The sequence below is a fragment of the Lagopus muta genome, chromosome 17 (assembly GCF_023343835.1).
Source record: "Lagopus muta isolate bLagMut1 chromosome 17, bLagMut1 primary, whole genome shotgun sequence".
In the NCBI taxonomy this organism is placed as follows: Eukaryota; Metazoa; Chordata; class Aves; order Galliformes; family Phasianidae; genus Lagopus; species Lagopus muta.
Window position 1 is genome coordinate 5,819,733 of NC_064449.1, and position 13,704 is coordinate 5,833,436.

General features: G+C 43.5%; 1 protein-coding gene across 5 annotated transcripts in view; it reads left to right on the plus strand.

Moving 5' to 3' along the window:
- GIT2 (GIT ArfGAP 2) overlaps positions 1-13,704 on the plus strand; it is a 24,746-nt gene continuing 11,042 nt past the window's right edge. The window contains exons 1-15 of one of the 5 annotated variants that reach the window (XM_048963857.1): positions 1-136; positions 3,263-3,396; positions 3,844-3,956; positions 4,285-4,390; positions 4,759-4,845; positions 4,994-5,124; positions 5,240-5,334; positions 5,924-5,969; positions 7,414-7,465; positions 8,100-8,172; positions 8,513-8,610; positions 8,877-8,988; positions 9,256-9,398; positions 9,871-10,020; positions 12,372-12,620. In XM_048963857.1, the coding sequence (XP_048819814.1) occupies positions 85-136; positions 3,263-3,396; positions 3,844-3,956; positions 4,285-4,390; positions 4,759-4,845; positions 4,994-5,124; positions 5,240-5,334; positions 5,924-5,969; positions 7,414-7,465; positions 8,100-8,172; positions 8,513-8,610; positions 8,877-8,988; positions 9,256-9,398; positions 9,871-10,020; positions 12,372-12,620 (1,641 nt within the window). In that variant the 5' untranslated portion in view covers positions 1-84. The remainder of the gene's footprint in view (positions 137-3,262; positions 3,397-3,843; positions 3,957-4,284; positions 4,391-4,758; positions 4,846-4,993; positions 5,125-5,239; positions 5,335-5,923; positions 5,970-7,413; positions 7,466-8,099; positions 8,173-8,512; positions 8,611-8,876; positions 8,989-9,255; positions 9,399-9,870; positions 10,021-12,371; positions 12,621-13,704) is intronic. The other 4 variants (XM_048963858.1, XM_048963859.1, XM_048963860.1 and 1 more) reach the window with 4 other exon arrangements.

The window sequence follows — 13,704 nt, forward strand, 5'->3', positions numbered from 1 at the left end:
TGCGGGCTCGGCTCGGCCGCCCGGCGGGGCTGCGGCGGCCCCGTGAGCGCGCGGCAGGAAGCGGCCGCCCCGCTCCGCGCCGCGATGTCGAAGCGCCTGAGGAGCAGCGAGGTGTGCGCGGACTGCAGCGCGCAGGGTAAGGCCGGCTGCGGCGCGGGGGCGAGGAGGAGGAAAAAGAGAAGGAGGAGAGAAGGAGGAGGAGGAGGAGGGGGCAGCCGGGCCCATCCCCACCCCCTCCCCCGGGGAGGCGCGGGCAGGTGCCGCGGGCGGGCGGGGCGGCGGAGAGCGGCAGCGCCGTGCGGGGGGGAGCCGCGCTGACGGCGCTGCGGGGACAAAACGCTGCTCTGAAACTCCTCCTCGTCCCCGCTGCTGCTCATCTGTAGCGCTGCTGCTCAGAACTGGTTTGTTTTTGTTTTCTGGAATAATAGCGTGTGCTTGTTGCCCGTCTCTGCCAGGTCGGTGCGTTTTCTGTGGGTCGTGTTTGCCTGTTTTGTGTTTTTCTGTTCTGCGGATCTGATCGCTGATGGGGGCGGTGAAATGAATTGAAGCGCTGCAGCGTGAGCCGATGGGGACGGCGGTGCGAGGAGGGGAAAGGAAAGGCGGGTCCGAGGGGGCTCCGAGGGCAGTCGGACCCTGGCGGCGCTGCCCGGAGCTGTGGTGCCACGTCCGTGAGGTGCCCGAGGCCGTGGATGGGCGCTGGGCAGCCCGAGCTGCGGGCAGCCTGCACACGGCCTGTTCGATCTGCAGTGTTTGATCCACGTTGGCTTCCCCAGCTTCTCTTTGCTTCTTTGGGACCACAAGTGGTTGTGCTGTGCACGAGTTTACGTGCTCTTTTCTGATGCGTTTCCTATGCTGGGGCAGGAGCTCGCTTCTCGTACCCACAGAGCACGCCTGTCCTTGCACACTTCCTGTTTTGAAGCACTCTGCCATGTTCCTGAAAGCAAACTTGAGAGACCTTTTGAGCTTTTCTTGTGTTCTGCCACCGATGTAAGTGTATTTGAGTCGTATCGCCTTTGTATCCACATCGCCTTTAAAAACAGACTAAACTCCAACACAGACATCTAATTTAATCCTGAAATAACAGTCCTCCTATAACCTGACAGCCCTCTGTCATAACCAACATGTCTGAACTGAATGGAAGCCCACAAATCTTTGTGTAGTTCAATTAAAACACCATTTGCAATTAAAGCGTGATTTTGAGAGCAGGTTGCAGTGCTGAACTCCTGCTGCTGTTCAATTAGCCTCGTATGCAGTGTGTGGGAGCTCAGATTACCAGCAAGGCTTCTGCTTTTCTCTTCAGAAGAGTGCTGAAGCCTCCTTTCTGCTATGGAGTGACCAAATAAACAGGAGCTTACTTTGCTGTAGCTGAACGGAGCCGGTTATGTTGCATATTGAGGAGCAGATCATGACCACAGAATCACCAAGGTTGGAAAAGACCTACAAGATCATCCAGTCCAACCATCCACCCATCACCAGTTCTCACTAAACCATGTCCCTCAACACAAAATTCAACCGTTCCTTGAACACCTCCAGGGTCGGTGACTCCACCACCTCCTTGTGCAGCCCATTCCAGTGCCTGATCACTCCTTCAGATAAGCAGTATTTGCTAACGTTCATCCTGAATCTCCCCTGGTGCAGCTTGAAGCCATTCCCTCTAGTCCAGTCACCAGTTACACAGGAGAAGAGGCCAACCCTCAGCTCACTACAACCTCCCCCCAGGAATAGAGAGCAATGAGGTCTCCTGTGAGCCTCCTCTTCTCCAGGCTGAACATTCCCAGCTCCTTCAGCCGCTCCTCATCAGCCCTGTGCTCCAGACCCCTCACCAGCTTTGTTGCCCTCCTTTGAACACGTTCCAGGGCCTCAATGTCTTTCTTGCAGTGAGGGGCCCAAAACTGGACACAGCACTCAAGGTGCAGCCTCACCAGAGCTGAGTACAGGGGCACAATCACTGCCCTGCTCCTGCTGGCAACACCGTCCTGATGCAAGCCAGGATGCCATTGGCCCTCTTGGCAACCTGTGCACACTGCTGGCTTATGTTCAGCCGAGCATCAATCAATGCCCCCAGGTCCATCTCCTCTATGCAGTCTTCCAGCCACTCTGCCCCAAGCCTGCAGTGTTGCCTGGGGTTGTTGTGGCCAAAGTGCAGGACCCGGCATTTGGCCTTGTTGAACCTCATCCCACTGGCTTCAGCCCAGCCATCCAGCCTGTCCAGATCCCTCTGTAGGGCCTCGCTTCCCCCAGGCAGATCCACACTTCCAGCCAACTTGGTGTCATCCGCAAACTTACTGAGGGTGCACTCAGTGCCCTCATCCAGGTCAGCAATAAAGACACTGAAGAAGACAGGCCCCAGCACCGATCCCCTGAGGAACAGCACTGGGGAACACCACTGACCAGTGACTGAAACCAGGAGCACAGTGGCTTTCAGATCACATTGATGTATGAATGAGTGTATGATGAGGCTGTCTGTAATGAAAAGGGACGAGGTTCATTAGTCTGGAAGATGCCCAAGATGCCTCCAGTCTTGGGTTGTTAGGCTGGGGTTAACACAGCTCATTTTGTTATGTTTTTCTGTCTTAGAAGTGAAAGTTGTTAAAATAATGGAATGTTTAACAATGAGGATGCAAGCTCCTTATTACCTTGTTTTTTTAAATTAGATTAGGGTTTTTTTCTACAATATACACTTCAGTTTGGCTCTGAGCTGTGTGATAGTTATCATCTGTCAGTAGATGCTGCCTTCCCTTGTGAGCTGTGGCTTGAACGGGTTTGCCTGCATTGCCTTCAGCGCACACAGCATCAGCTCTGCTCAGAAACCACATCAGTGATCAGATCTCACGTTTCATGGATTCAGTATATTTATTGCACGGGTCACAGCAGGAGATTTCTGTGATGCACAATTGCTTAGATGTATTCTGACACGATGCAGAAGAGCTCTCATCAGATACAGGCCTGTGTTGTACTCATTCAGCCTCAAACCCATCTCTGGCTTTGGAGTTATGTAGTTTTCCAAAACGGAAGAGATCTTGAATTCCTTTTTCCTCCTGCAATGTGCCAGCTCTGACAATCTGTCTTGCTGCTCACTTTTTCTTCCTGCAGGGTTCTTGGCCCATGGAGCCTCTTCTGTCACTGACAAAAACTGGAGTTGCCTCTGAGAGCAGTAAAGCCAAAGCTAAAATACAGAGTTCTAAAACACAAAGTCATTTTACACTCTGGAATAAGAAGTCACGCTGCCTTCTGTGGTTGTAAGAAATGTATTCTTTTTCAGATCCTTGTTGGGCATCCATAAACAGGGGAATTCTGATTTGCGACGAGTGCTGCAGCGTTCACCGGAGTTTGGGGCGTCATATCTCTCAAGTGAGACATCTCAAGCACACACCATGGCCTCCAACACTGCTGCAGGTAAAGAGCAATGGCATCTCCTCCCTCATTAAAGCTGGAATTTCTTTGTGGCGTTTCTATATACGTGTATGAAAATAATTTATATATATCATAAAAAACATCTTTTTTATTTGATACCTTTGTTTTGGGAAGGGACCTTCAGTTTTTCTTTCAGACTTGTGCAATGCATCTGATTCAACCTAAATCTTCAGTGTATAGCATGCTTGTCTTTGATAGAGATGCTGTGGAGAGAATTGGAAGGGGGTTCTTATTACATTCCACACAACAGCCTCCTAAACATCAGCTGGGCTCTGATACCCCAGTAGGTTTTAGGCACTGGTGCACAGAATATTGAGTCAGTGCCATCCTGCTGCTGGTCTTCACAGTACTTGCAGCTTTCTGCTGAGTTGGCTGTGCAGCTAGCAGCAAACATTCTTCACTCCTGCCTCTATACATTTTGGATTTCAGATGGTTGAAACGTTGTATAATAATGGTGCTAACTCCATATGGGAACATTCACTGCTGGACCCTGCTTCTGTAATGAGTGGAAGGCGCAAAGCTAACCCTCAGGATAAAGTGCAGTAAGTCACAGATCTTTTCTTTGTAGAGGTGTGATTGTTTTATTCAGCAGTGACGTAGGCAGCAAGGTGTACATGGGAACCTGAGTATGTTTTGTTTCTGAAGATAGAAGTCAACTAGTTCTTTGTTCATTGGTATTCCATGTCATCAGATTTTCTTTTTTAACATTCTCAATGCTTACTGTTCAATTTATTTCAAAGATGGAAATACAGCTTCAGTTCTATGAGCTATTGATTCCTGATGTCTTGCTTGGAATAGTAATAGCTGATGTCTGTTGTTTCGAAAGCACTAACATTTCTTCCCATTTTGTTGCTTGGGGTTTCTCTGCAGTCCCAACAAAGCTGAGTTCATTAGAGCTAAATATCAAATGTTAGCATTTGTTCATCGCTTGCCCTGCCGTGAGGATGACAGTGTAACTGCCAAAGATCTCAGTAAGGTGAGTCTACTGGTGGCTTTGTTGTTGTTCATCCTGGCAGCATACAGAAGCTCCAGCTTGTGTGTAACAGCACACTGAAATCTAACTGAATTTAGTTGCTTTTGACTTAACTGTTGCTGCTGTTCAGCACTGTTATGTAAACAAACACAGCTTGACTTCAGCCTGAAGCAGCTTTTTATGTAATATATGAACATACAGAGATTCTGGAGAGGTGGATGGTTCAGAGGCAATGATTTAGGTTAACTGGGAGAAAAAAAAAACATTATATAAAACAGCTGCAGCAAGAATTCTTGTATAAGTGTTTCTAAAAGCATCGCTGAATCACCGTTTCTGCCTTTGTGTTGAATAGAATCCTCCTCCTTTTTCAGCAACTCCATTCCAGCGTGAGGACGGGGAACCTGGAGACGTGTTTGCGACTGCTCTCCTTGGGAGCCCAAGCCAACTTCTTTCATCCTGTATGAACCTGTTCTTCATTATTTTGATGTGTGATCCATCTTTAGTGTTCGTGGTATCGATGCAGATTTCAGATGATGCGTTATATTTCAATGGTACATTCAAAGCTGTTGATGAAATAGTGATGTGCTTTTCCTTGCTGACCTGTAGGAGAAAGGAAACACCCCGCTCCACGTTGCTGCTAAGGCAGGACAGACTTTACAAGCAGAGTTATTAGCAGTGTATGGTGCTGACCCTGGCACACAGGATTCCAATGGAAAAACTCCAGTTGACTATGCAAGGTAGAAGCTCTGACACACATGATGTTTTTAAATGTTTATGCTTAAATTTTTCTCTTTGTATAACTTACATAGGAGTGACTAACAGAACTCCTCTTTCTGTGTTTGTGTGAACCAGACAAGGTGGGCACCATGAACTGGCAGAACGCCTGGTAGAAATTCAGTATGAGCTCACTGACAGGTTAGCTTTCTATCTCTGTGGCAGGAAACCAGGTGAGTAGAAAAACCTGCACCCCCTAGGTCTTTATATGTTAACTGTTGGGCAGTTCAATCTGTGATATGTATTGTTCCCATATTACTACACTTGTCCCTTGTATATCTTAGTAAGTTAAGGGCTTATTACATGCAAGGTCAGATGAGTACTCTTGAGTTGCAGGGAAAATACAATGTCTGTAATGCTGATTAGTCTGCAGGGCATACTGCAGAAGCACTGAACTAAAAAAACTTAAGTAGTTTATTCTAATTGAAATGCAAAAGCAGAGTATCATCCAATTCAATGAGTGCTTCTTTGAAGGCACACACGTGGAAATTTTTAGCCATCAGGTTCCATGAGGGCACCTACATTGGAACTGAAGCTTATTTAGAAAAAAATAATAATGCAGTTGATAAGACTTAATTGGAAGCTTTTATAACATGAGCAAATCATGGTAGGAGCCTTCTTTGGAGACTTGCTAGCTTCCTGTAGTTGGAAATTGAGTGATGACTTGCAAGATAATCTGTTCTGGGTTTGCAAACATCCCTGGGTTTCTCACTGCATCTCCCACTAACAGCCTATTAAAGTATAGTTTGTTTTCAACTCTAGATCATAAAAATGGACAGCACTTTGTTATACCTCAGATGGCGGATAGGTGAGTTTGACATGCCTGAAAGCTGTGTGTAAACAGACAATCCTTGGAGTTAGACTGAAAACTTTCCTCTTTGAAATCACTTCTAAGCTTGTTGTCGTTTTAACTTATGACATGGTTTCATCATTCTTAGACAACATCAGAAAATTATAGAAGCTTATTGTTTGTTGAAATGCAGATGGAATAATTAAATTAAACATATGAATATTTCTGGGGAACAGATTTTCTCAAATAATGTAAGGATCTGATTATTTCCTGATACTGCATTTTGAAACGAATGCTTGCAGAAAAGCATGATTTCTGACAGTGTTTGTACTTTTGGTCACCTGAGTGCTCTTAAGTTTTGCTTGCAGTCAGCTAAATCATTTTTTGTATGAAAAATATCACGTATTAATCATAAGTCATAAACATTTTTCTTTTATTGCCATGCCATTGGAAATAAGACGGCTGTAAGTAAACTGCTGTTCAGTTTATTGCTGTTGTCTCTGAAAAGCTGTAAGACAAATAAAAATTACTATGGAATGGTTGGTAAAAAAAGCCTACTGAGAGGGTCTGTTACTTTTTAATATCATGTAGTCAGCTGTTAGGCTGAGTACAGTGCAAAGTATTTTGCAGAGCAGGGTAAGCATCGTTTGTACATTGCATGAAGAAAGAAGCTGACATGGGGAAAACAACTCATTCAGAGATGCGTTTAGGTTGCAGAGCCTGGAGTGCAACTTGACAGTCTCACCTCCACCTGATGTCCTCTGCTGGTCTTTTAAGTTTTATTTTACATTATTTTCCTTAGGTAGGCAGCAGCCTACATGAATCCCTGTGATGTTCAATCATGCAGAGATTTACTTGAGCTGTTTCATCTTTGTAGGTCAGGGATGTCATCCCCTGGGTGATAGAAGCATGGGCTTAAAATTTGTCAGCTTCCTAATCTGTGTCTTTTATGATTAATTCAGTTGAGCTGCAGAATTTTCATCTTGTGCCTCATGTTCAAGGCTGGGAACTAGCAGAACAGCTTATTTCCCAATGGGTACAGAGTAACATAAAGCAGGGCTGCAGCCCTTTGGCAGCCTGATGGTCACATATCTCCTGCACAGTCAGTGGAATAAAGCCTGTTTGTTTCCTCCAGTTTTGGTCACAGCTTAGCATGTTTTTCAGGTTCTCTACAGAAAACATTTTGTTGCTTTACAAAATGCTGTATCACCCCCTGAGCTATGCAGATACGTACTTCCATTCTGAAGGGTTGTTGGGATCCTTTTGATTTTGTTTTACTTAGTAAAGTGTAAGAGTATGCTAATTAGTGTATTGGTAATATTGGAAAGGTTGATGTGCTAAGGACTGTATGAAATACTAACAGCATCAAATAAAAGAGATTTTAATCATTGAAATGTGTGGGATTTATCTTTAAAGTAGCCCTTAATGCTGTAGATGTAATGATCACTTTTTGTTTTCATAGCAGTCTGGATTTATCAGAACTTGCAAAAGCAGCTAAGAAGAAGCTTCAGTCTGTAAGTAGAACTTCCACGTGTGCTGTGCAGCACTGTTAGTGTGATGTGGCAAATGCTGCCCTTCATCCTTCAAGCTACTATCAATTCCTAAACAAATAAATGTCACAGTTTGCTAAATGCTATTATTTAATTCTAACTTTCTGGGAAGCCAAAATAGATCATTGCTGTCTGCTGGTTAGTTGTTATTAACACAAACAGCATTACTGAGGTGTTTGTGACCAAATCCAAATACAGCTTAGGGAAAAAGCTTTTAGCTGAAGCAGACTGAACCAAGATGAGAACTGTGTCAGGAGGAAGCACAGTTGTGATGATACTGTTCTATTCAGCAATGTCTATTTTAGCATGGTGGTAGTAGTTAACTTAAATGCATAGATAGATTCCTGCTTTGTATTTTTGCAGGCTGGGTGGGTTGACCCCAGCCTGCAGCCCTGCACCAACACACATCCCCTGCCTGCAGGACTGCTCTGCAACTCACACCTGCTTAATGCAAAACTTGCTTCTCAGCCTGCACAGTTACACAGGGTGGAAGAGCAGCAATGGAAAGCAAAGTTGTGCACTTCTATTTTCAATGTTACAGAGGTTCTTAATAGGTTCAGTTTGATTTTCAGCTGTAATTTTTCTCTTCTACCCCTAGCTAAGCAACCACTTATTTGAAGAACTTGCCATGGATGTGTATGATGAAGTTGACAGGAGGGAAACAGATGCAGGTGAGCAGAACGTGATAAAACATGAATTGTTGCATCACAAAGATGATGCTAGTTGCAAGCATGTGTTCTGTTTAAAATACTTTTGTGTTAAGAAGTTACTGATAGTGGTAGTTTCTTTTATTGTGTTGTCTTCAGGTGCCTGTTCATTTAAGTCTTTTTTGTTTGGTTGGTTTTGTTTTTATCAAAGAGACCTCTGGGGAAAAAGAAATCTTTGGTTGAATTGATTGATTTTCGTGCTTGAAATTGTGGTCTTTGTTTCTTTGACAGAAAGCACTGCTGAACAGCACAGGCAGTTTAATCCTTTGTTATTTATTATTCTTTTTTTCCCTTCCTTGAGCAGTTTGGCTTGCTACTCAGAATCATAGTACTCTTGTGACAGAGACCACAGTGGTCCCTTTTCTTCCTGTAAATCCTGAATACTCCTCAACCAGAAATCAGGTACACAATCCTAATACTATAAATCTGTTCTTGTTCAACAAGCCAGTTATTCTAAGCAATATTGCTCTACTGTTCTTCATTATTGTAGAAGAGTTGCAGCTGCTTGTGAAGAGGATAAAAGGCGTTTTGCATTACCTCTTCCCTAGAGTTCTGCAGATGCTTAAACTGAACAGTCAGCTCTCTGTGCTCTTTGTTTTGCCTGGAAATTGTGCTGTTCATCTACTATATGACACTTATTAATTTTATTAATTTATTCTCTATCTTAGGGAAGGCAGAAACTGGCTCGGTTTAATGCTCATGAGTTTGCTACACTAGTTATAGATATTTTAAGCGATGCCAAACGAAGACAACAGGGGAATCCTCTCTCTGGTTCAAAAGGTGAGTTTTGGTTGGCAGCTCTTTCATTTATCCTATCACATCAATCTTGCAGTAATTTAACTGATGTGACAGGGTAGCATCATTCAGAAGTACAATGAAGAAAGAAACTCAGAATGTTTTTACATGACAAAAAGAACTAAACTAGCACATGGACAGCAACCAGTCCTGTCTCTCTGGTTGAAGAGCTTATTTGATTAATTATTTTTATGCACTTCCATTTCTCCTTCCAACTCATTAGTATATTTTAAAATGGATTTTGATTGACAGAAAATGTGGAACTGATACTCAAATCAATCAGCAATCAACATAGCAGTGAAAGTCAGGATAATGACCAGCCTGATTATGACAGTGTTGCTTCAGATGAAGATACTGATCTGGAAACAAATGCAGCTAAATCAACAAGGCAGAAGGTAGGTTTGAGGTATTGGTGTGCACACCAAAGTCATTCATGAAGGTAGTCTGAAGTCTGAAGTCAAGGGAAATTAACACCTATAAATAATCAGATAATGAATAATTACTTTTCAACTTCACTTTAGAATTATCCCTCAGCCTATGTATACTTTCTTACAGAATTAGATGTTGTGATATATAGAATTTATACTGCAATTAAAAGGCTGCTTCAGAAAAACAAACAGTGCCATTGTGCATGTCACAAGACAAGACCTGACTGCACAGATGAAATTGGATCTACTGAAGTGCCTCTAATCAATGGTTACATGGGATTTCACAAACATTTACTTGTTCCTACTCAAAAATATTCACAGCATGTCAATACTGACATTTTTATGCCACTCCTGAAAGTAAAGCAGCATGGTGAAAAGGAGGCAGTCATTGTCCTGCTTTCTTTCAGCAGACTCAAGAGTTTTCTCTCTCTGTTTCTAGAGCCTGGATTCAGACTTGTCAGATGGACCAGTGACAGCCCAAGAGTATCTGCAAGTTAAAAATGCACTGGTGGCTTCTGAGGTAAAGATTCAGCAGCTAATGAAAGTGAACATCAACTTGAGTGATGAGCTGAGGATCATGCAGAAAAAGGTAACAAGCACAATAATGTAACCCCATCCAGTTATGTGGTTTTAGGTGCCAGAGTAAAACTGCTGGAACTGAAGATGAAATGAATGACCCAATATGAGACTAGTGAGAAAATGTTTGAAGTGGACCTGCTTTAGAGTTAGGTAGGAGATAGGAGCATGTTTCTGTAGCAGAACTTACACATGTATCGAGCTGACTGTCCTGTTTGTCATCTAGTCTAAAAAGGGCTGAGTGTTTCTTCAGATGGATTCCCCTACCCAGTGTTAAAAGCCCTGTTTTCCAGATAGTTGCAATACTGCAGTATATATAGCATGTCCTGCAGGAGGCTCTCCTTAAAGAAAAAGTTGGCTTCAGAGTGTTCAAGCCGTCCTCTTGCTGAGAAACCTGTGCTCATGACTTTTTTTCCCTCCTTGTGTTCTTTTGGGTCAGGAAGGCACCACTGACCTACAGTCTGATGCCCAGATATCAGCAAATTCAAATATCCTTGGCTATTTGATGCCAACTTTTTATTACAGTTGTATTCAGCCTTTGAGATCTATTGGCACAATGAATACAGAGAGGAACCAAAGAGATCTCAGGATGTTTTCTTGTTTTGTTCCCCAGCCCCCAATAGCTTGTACCGATGGAGCATTTTTCTGTATCTGTTGAATTAACTTTTCATTGACATTGAGTTTCTTGAAACAGATTTAACCTACATGTGTGGGGGGAAAAAAAAGAGGGCCTATGAATTAATGATGCTTCAGTGCATGCTTACGTGATGAGGCAAAAAAGAAACCATTGCTGCAGTAGAACTCATCTTGAAAAGCAGCACAGCTGGGGCTCACTCATCCTGAATGCTGCACTGATGTTATGTCCTGGTGATGTGCACAGCTGTGGGACTCGATCCAGTTAGTGCTTGGTGGCTGTGCAGTGCAGCAGTGTGCCTCTGTGGGACACAGGACAGGGAGAAGCAGCAACAGCTGGATTAGCTCTGAGCTACTGCAAGCTGCAGTTCGGTATGGGACTTCTGTGCTGGGTTATTTGTGGCAAGGCACTGATATATCTGTACTATTTCAGCAGTGCTGGTGCAAGAGATGTCATTCAAAAGGCTCTCTTCTTTTTTTAGTATCCCTTCATTTGCTAATCGAGGGCTTAAAAGGCCACAAACCTGTTAGAAGTTTTTCAAGTCCTTTACCTGTCACCTTATCAGCTAACAGAGCACCTGATCTTCTGCATTACTGTTACTCAAATATGCTAATTAAAGAGGAGGCACCTGATGAGTGCCCCTTTAGGGGAGATTATCTCTCAATTCAGAGGAAAACAGTTCTCTTTTTCATTGGGCATTCTAATGGGAAAAGTTTTCATGCCTGCAGACTTTTCTTAAAACATACAGGTGCTTAAGAGCTTGCTGTGTATTTACATCAGCTGCTGGATTAAACTGCACCTAAAGCTGGTTATAAAGAGTGGCAGAAGCTAGGAAAAGGGAAGCTACAGGTTTCACCTCTATCAAAATAAAGATATTTAAATAGGTGCTGTTCTTGAGGTTGCATGTGACTACAGTAAATGCCAGTAATAAATGAGCCATTTCATGTTTAAAAGGCCATCAACTGTTTGCAGTACTTGGTATATTGTTAGAAAATTGCTGAGGCATAATTTTTTTCTACATTTTCTTCTTTATGATGTGTTAATATAGCAAACTTACTCTTAGTAGCTCCATAAAAATTCAGGGTTGTTGCAGTTTTACTATCCATTAAATACATGTAATAATGAAAGCTTTAAAATTATTTCTTGTTGGCTTCTTAGAAAGCAGTAGCTGATTCTTTATTTTCATAAGCTAAACTCTCCTCTTGCTTTGCAGAGCAAGCTCTGGTTTTCTTTGCACTGCCTCTGATATCTGTGCTTTAGTTTGGGCCTTCAGATTTTGTGGGCCTTGTGTTGTAGTTCTCTTCAAAGTTCTTGTTTGACTGCTGAGATGGATCACCTTGCTTGAAAGAACTGCTCTTTTGGCAGTCCTTCCCCATGCATCCTCATTGTGGTATGTGATCCACACAGCACTGCAGCCAGGCTGAAAGGAGCAGACTGTGTGTGTTTGTGTTTTGTTTTGTACTACAACAGCCAATCTTAAGATCCAGTTTCACTTGCAGCCCAGCAAGCAAATGCTGGAAATCAACTCAAATATTTGCCAGATCTGCAACATAGACATTTCTGTGCCTATACTAAACAAGTCAAATAGATTTCTGAGGAATTAATCAAACCCCAGCTCTTGGAAGCTGGATTTGCTAGTAAAGCAGACAAGCACGTATTGCCTGGTCAGTTTGCTTTTGACACTTGCTATTAGAAAAAAACAAAGTCCCACTGCTAAACATTTCTTTCAGCTTCAAACGCTACAGAGTGAAAATACCAGCCTCAGAAGACAGGCCACAACAAATATATATCAGGTCCAAGCTGGTTCTGAATACACAGACCCCAGCAGCAGTTCTTCCTTAAAGCGACGGCCATCTGCACGGGGTAGCAGGCCCATGTCCATGTATGAGACTGGATCGGGTCAGAAACCCTACCTCCCCATGGGAGAGGTCACATACCCAGAAGAAAGCATAACAAGACTGCAGCCTTTTCCTCCACACGTAAGTAAAACTGCTAACGCTTCTGCACTTCTCCTTTCATTCAGCTTTTCTGTCTCTTCCAACTGTGCTCGCTTACCAAAGCTGCTCAACTGTTCACTTTGGAGGGAATTTGAACTGTGAGAGTTGTTACTGTTTGCTGTATTAACATGTCTGCAGGAGCCTGATGTTTTGAGAAGTAAAGGCTGTAACAGCTCCAGAACATTTAAGCTGAACGATATATTTTCCAAATATCAACATACAGCTGTTTGAAAACCAGGAGGGAGGTAGAAAGTAGTTTCTAAGTAGTATTCTAAGAAGGTGGGTGCAACTCATAGATTTATATCTTGCATGAGCATCTGTGGAACCCTAGAGTGACATTTAGAAAAAATAAGAACAAACCTGTAAGATCAATAAGTACACAGATGTTGTAAAGTATGGGATGATCAATAAGCATATAGAGAAGTTGGGCTTAGTGAGATACCAAAGATAAATGGAAGGTACTCACCAGTGTTGTAGGCTTGCAAGGAACAACATGAGGAGCAATCTCCAGAAAGAGACCCTTCCTCAGTGGCACTCAGCCCTTAAATGGGGTCTAGGGGAGGTGCAGCCAGGCTCCACCCCTTCCAATCACACAGCTGAACCACCTTCACCTCCTGTGGCTGACCCAGTGCTCACCTCAGGTGGTCAATCAGAGGTTCAGGCCAACAGTTCCCTTACAAACCTGATGCCAGCTTTTTCACTGAGCATCCAATTTCCTGTCCTGAGTTTGGAACTGGAGGCTGCAGGCGGTGTAGTTCTGTTAGTTGAACAAATTCTTCTGGATTGGTGTTTTCCCATGTGATGCATAGGTAGAGAGCTCTGTTTTAGCCACAAGGATCCTGCACTGATGTGGGAGCAGGGCAGACGTTCTGTTAGTGTTCCAAGGAGGACAGTGTGCACCCCAGGGAATCGCTACAGAAGTTTGTATGCTGTTCCCTCTCCTCGCCCCTCCCTGCAGTTATGTTAAAAAGAACTTAAAAACTATGAAGCCTGTAGCATTTGAAATGATGTTGACATGTTCATAAGGCATTTCTGGCAGAGAGAAACACCGGAATTCTTTCATCAG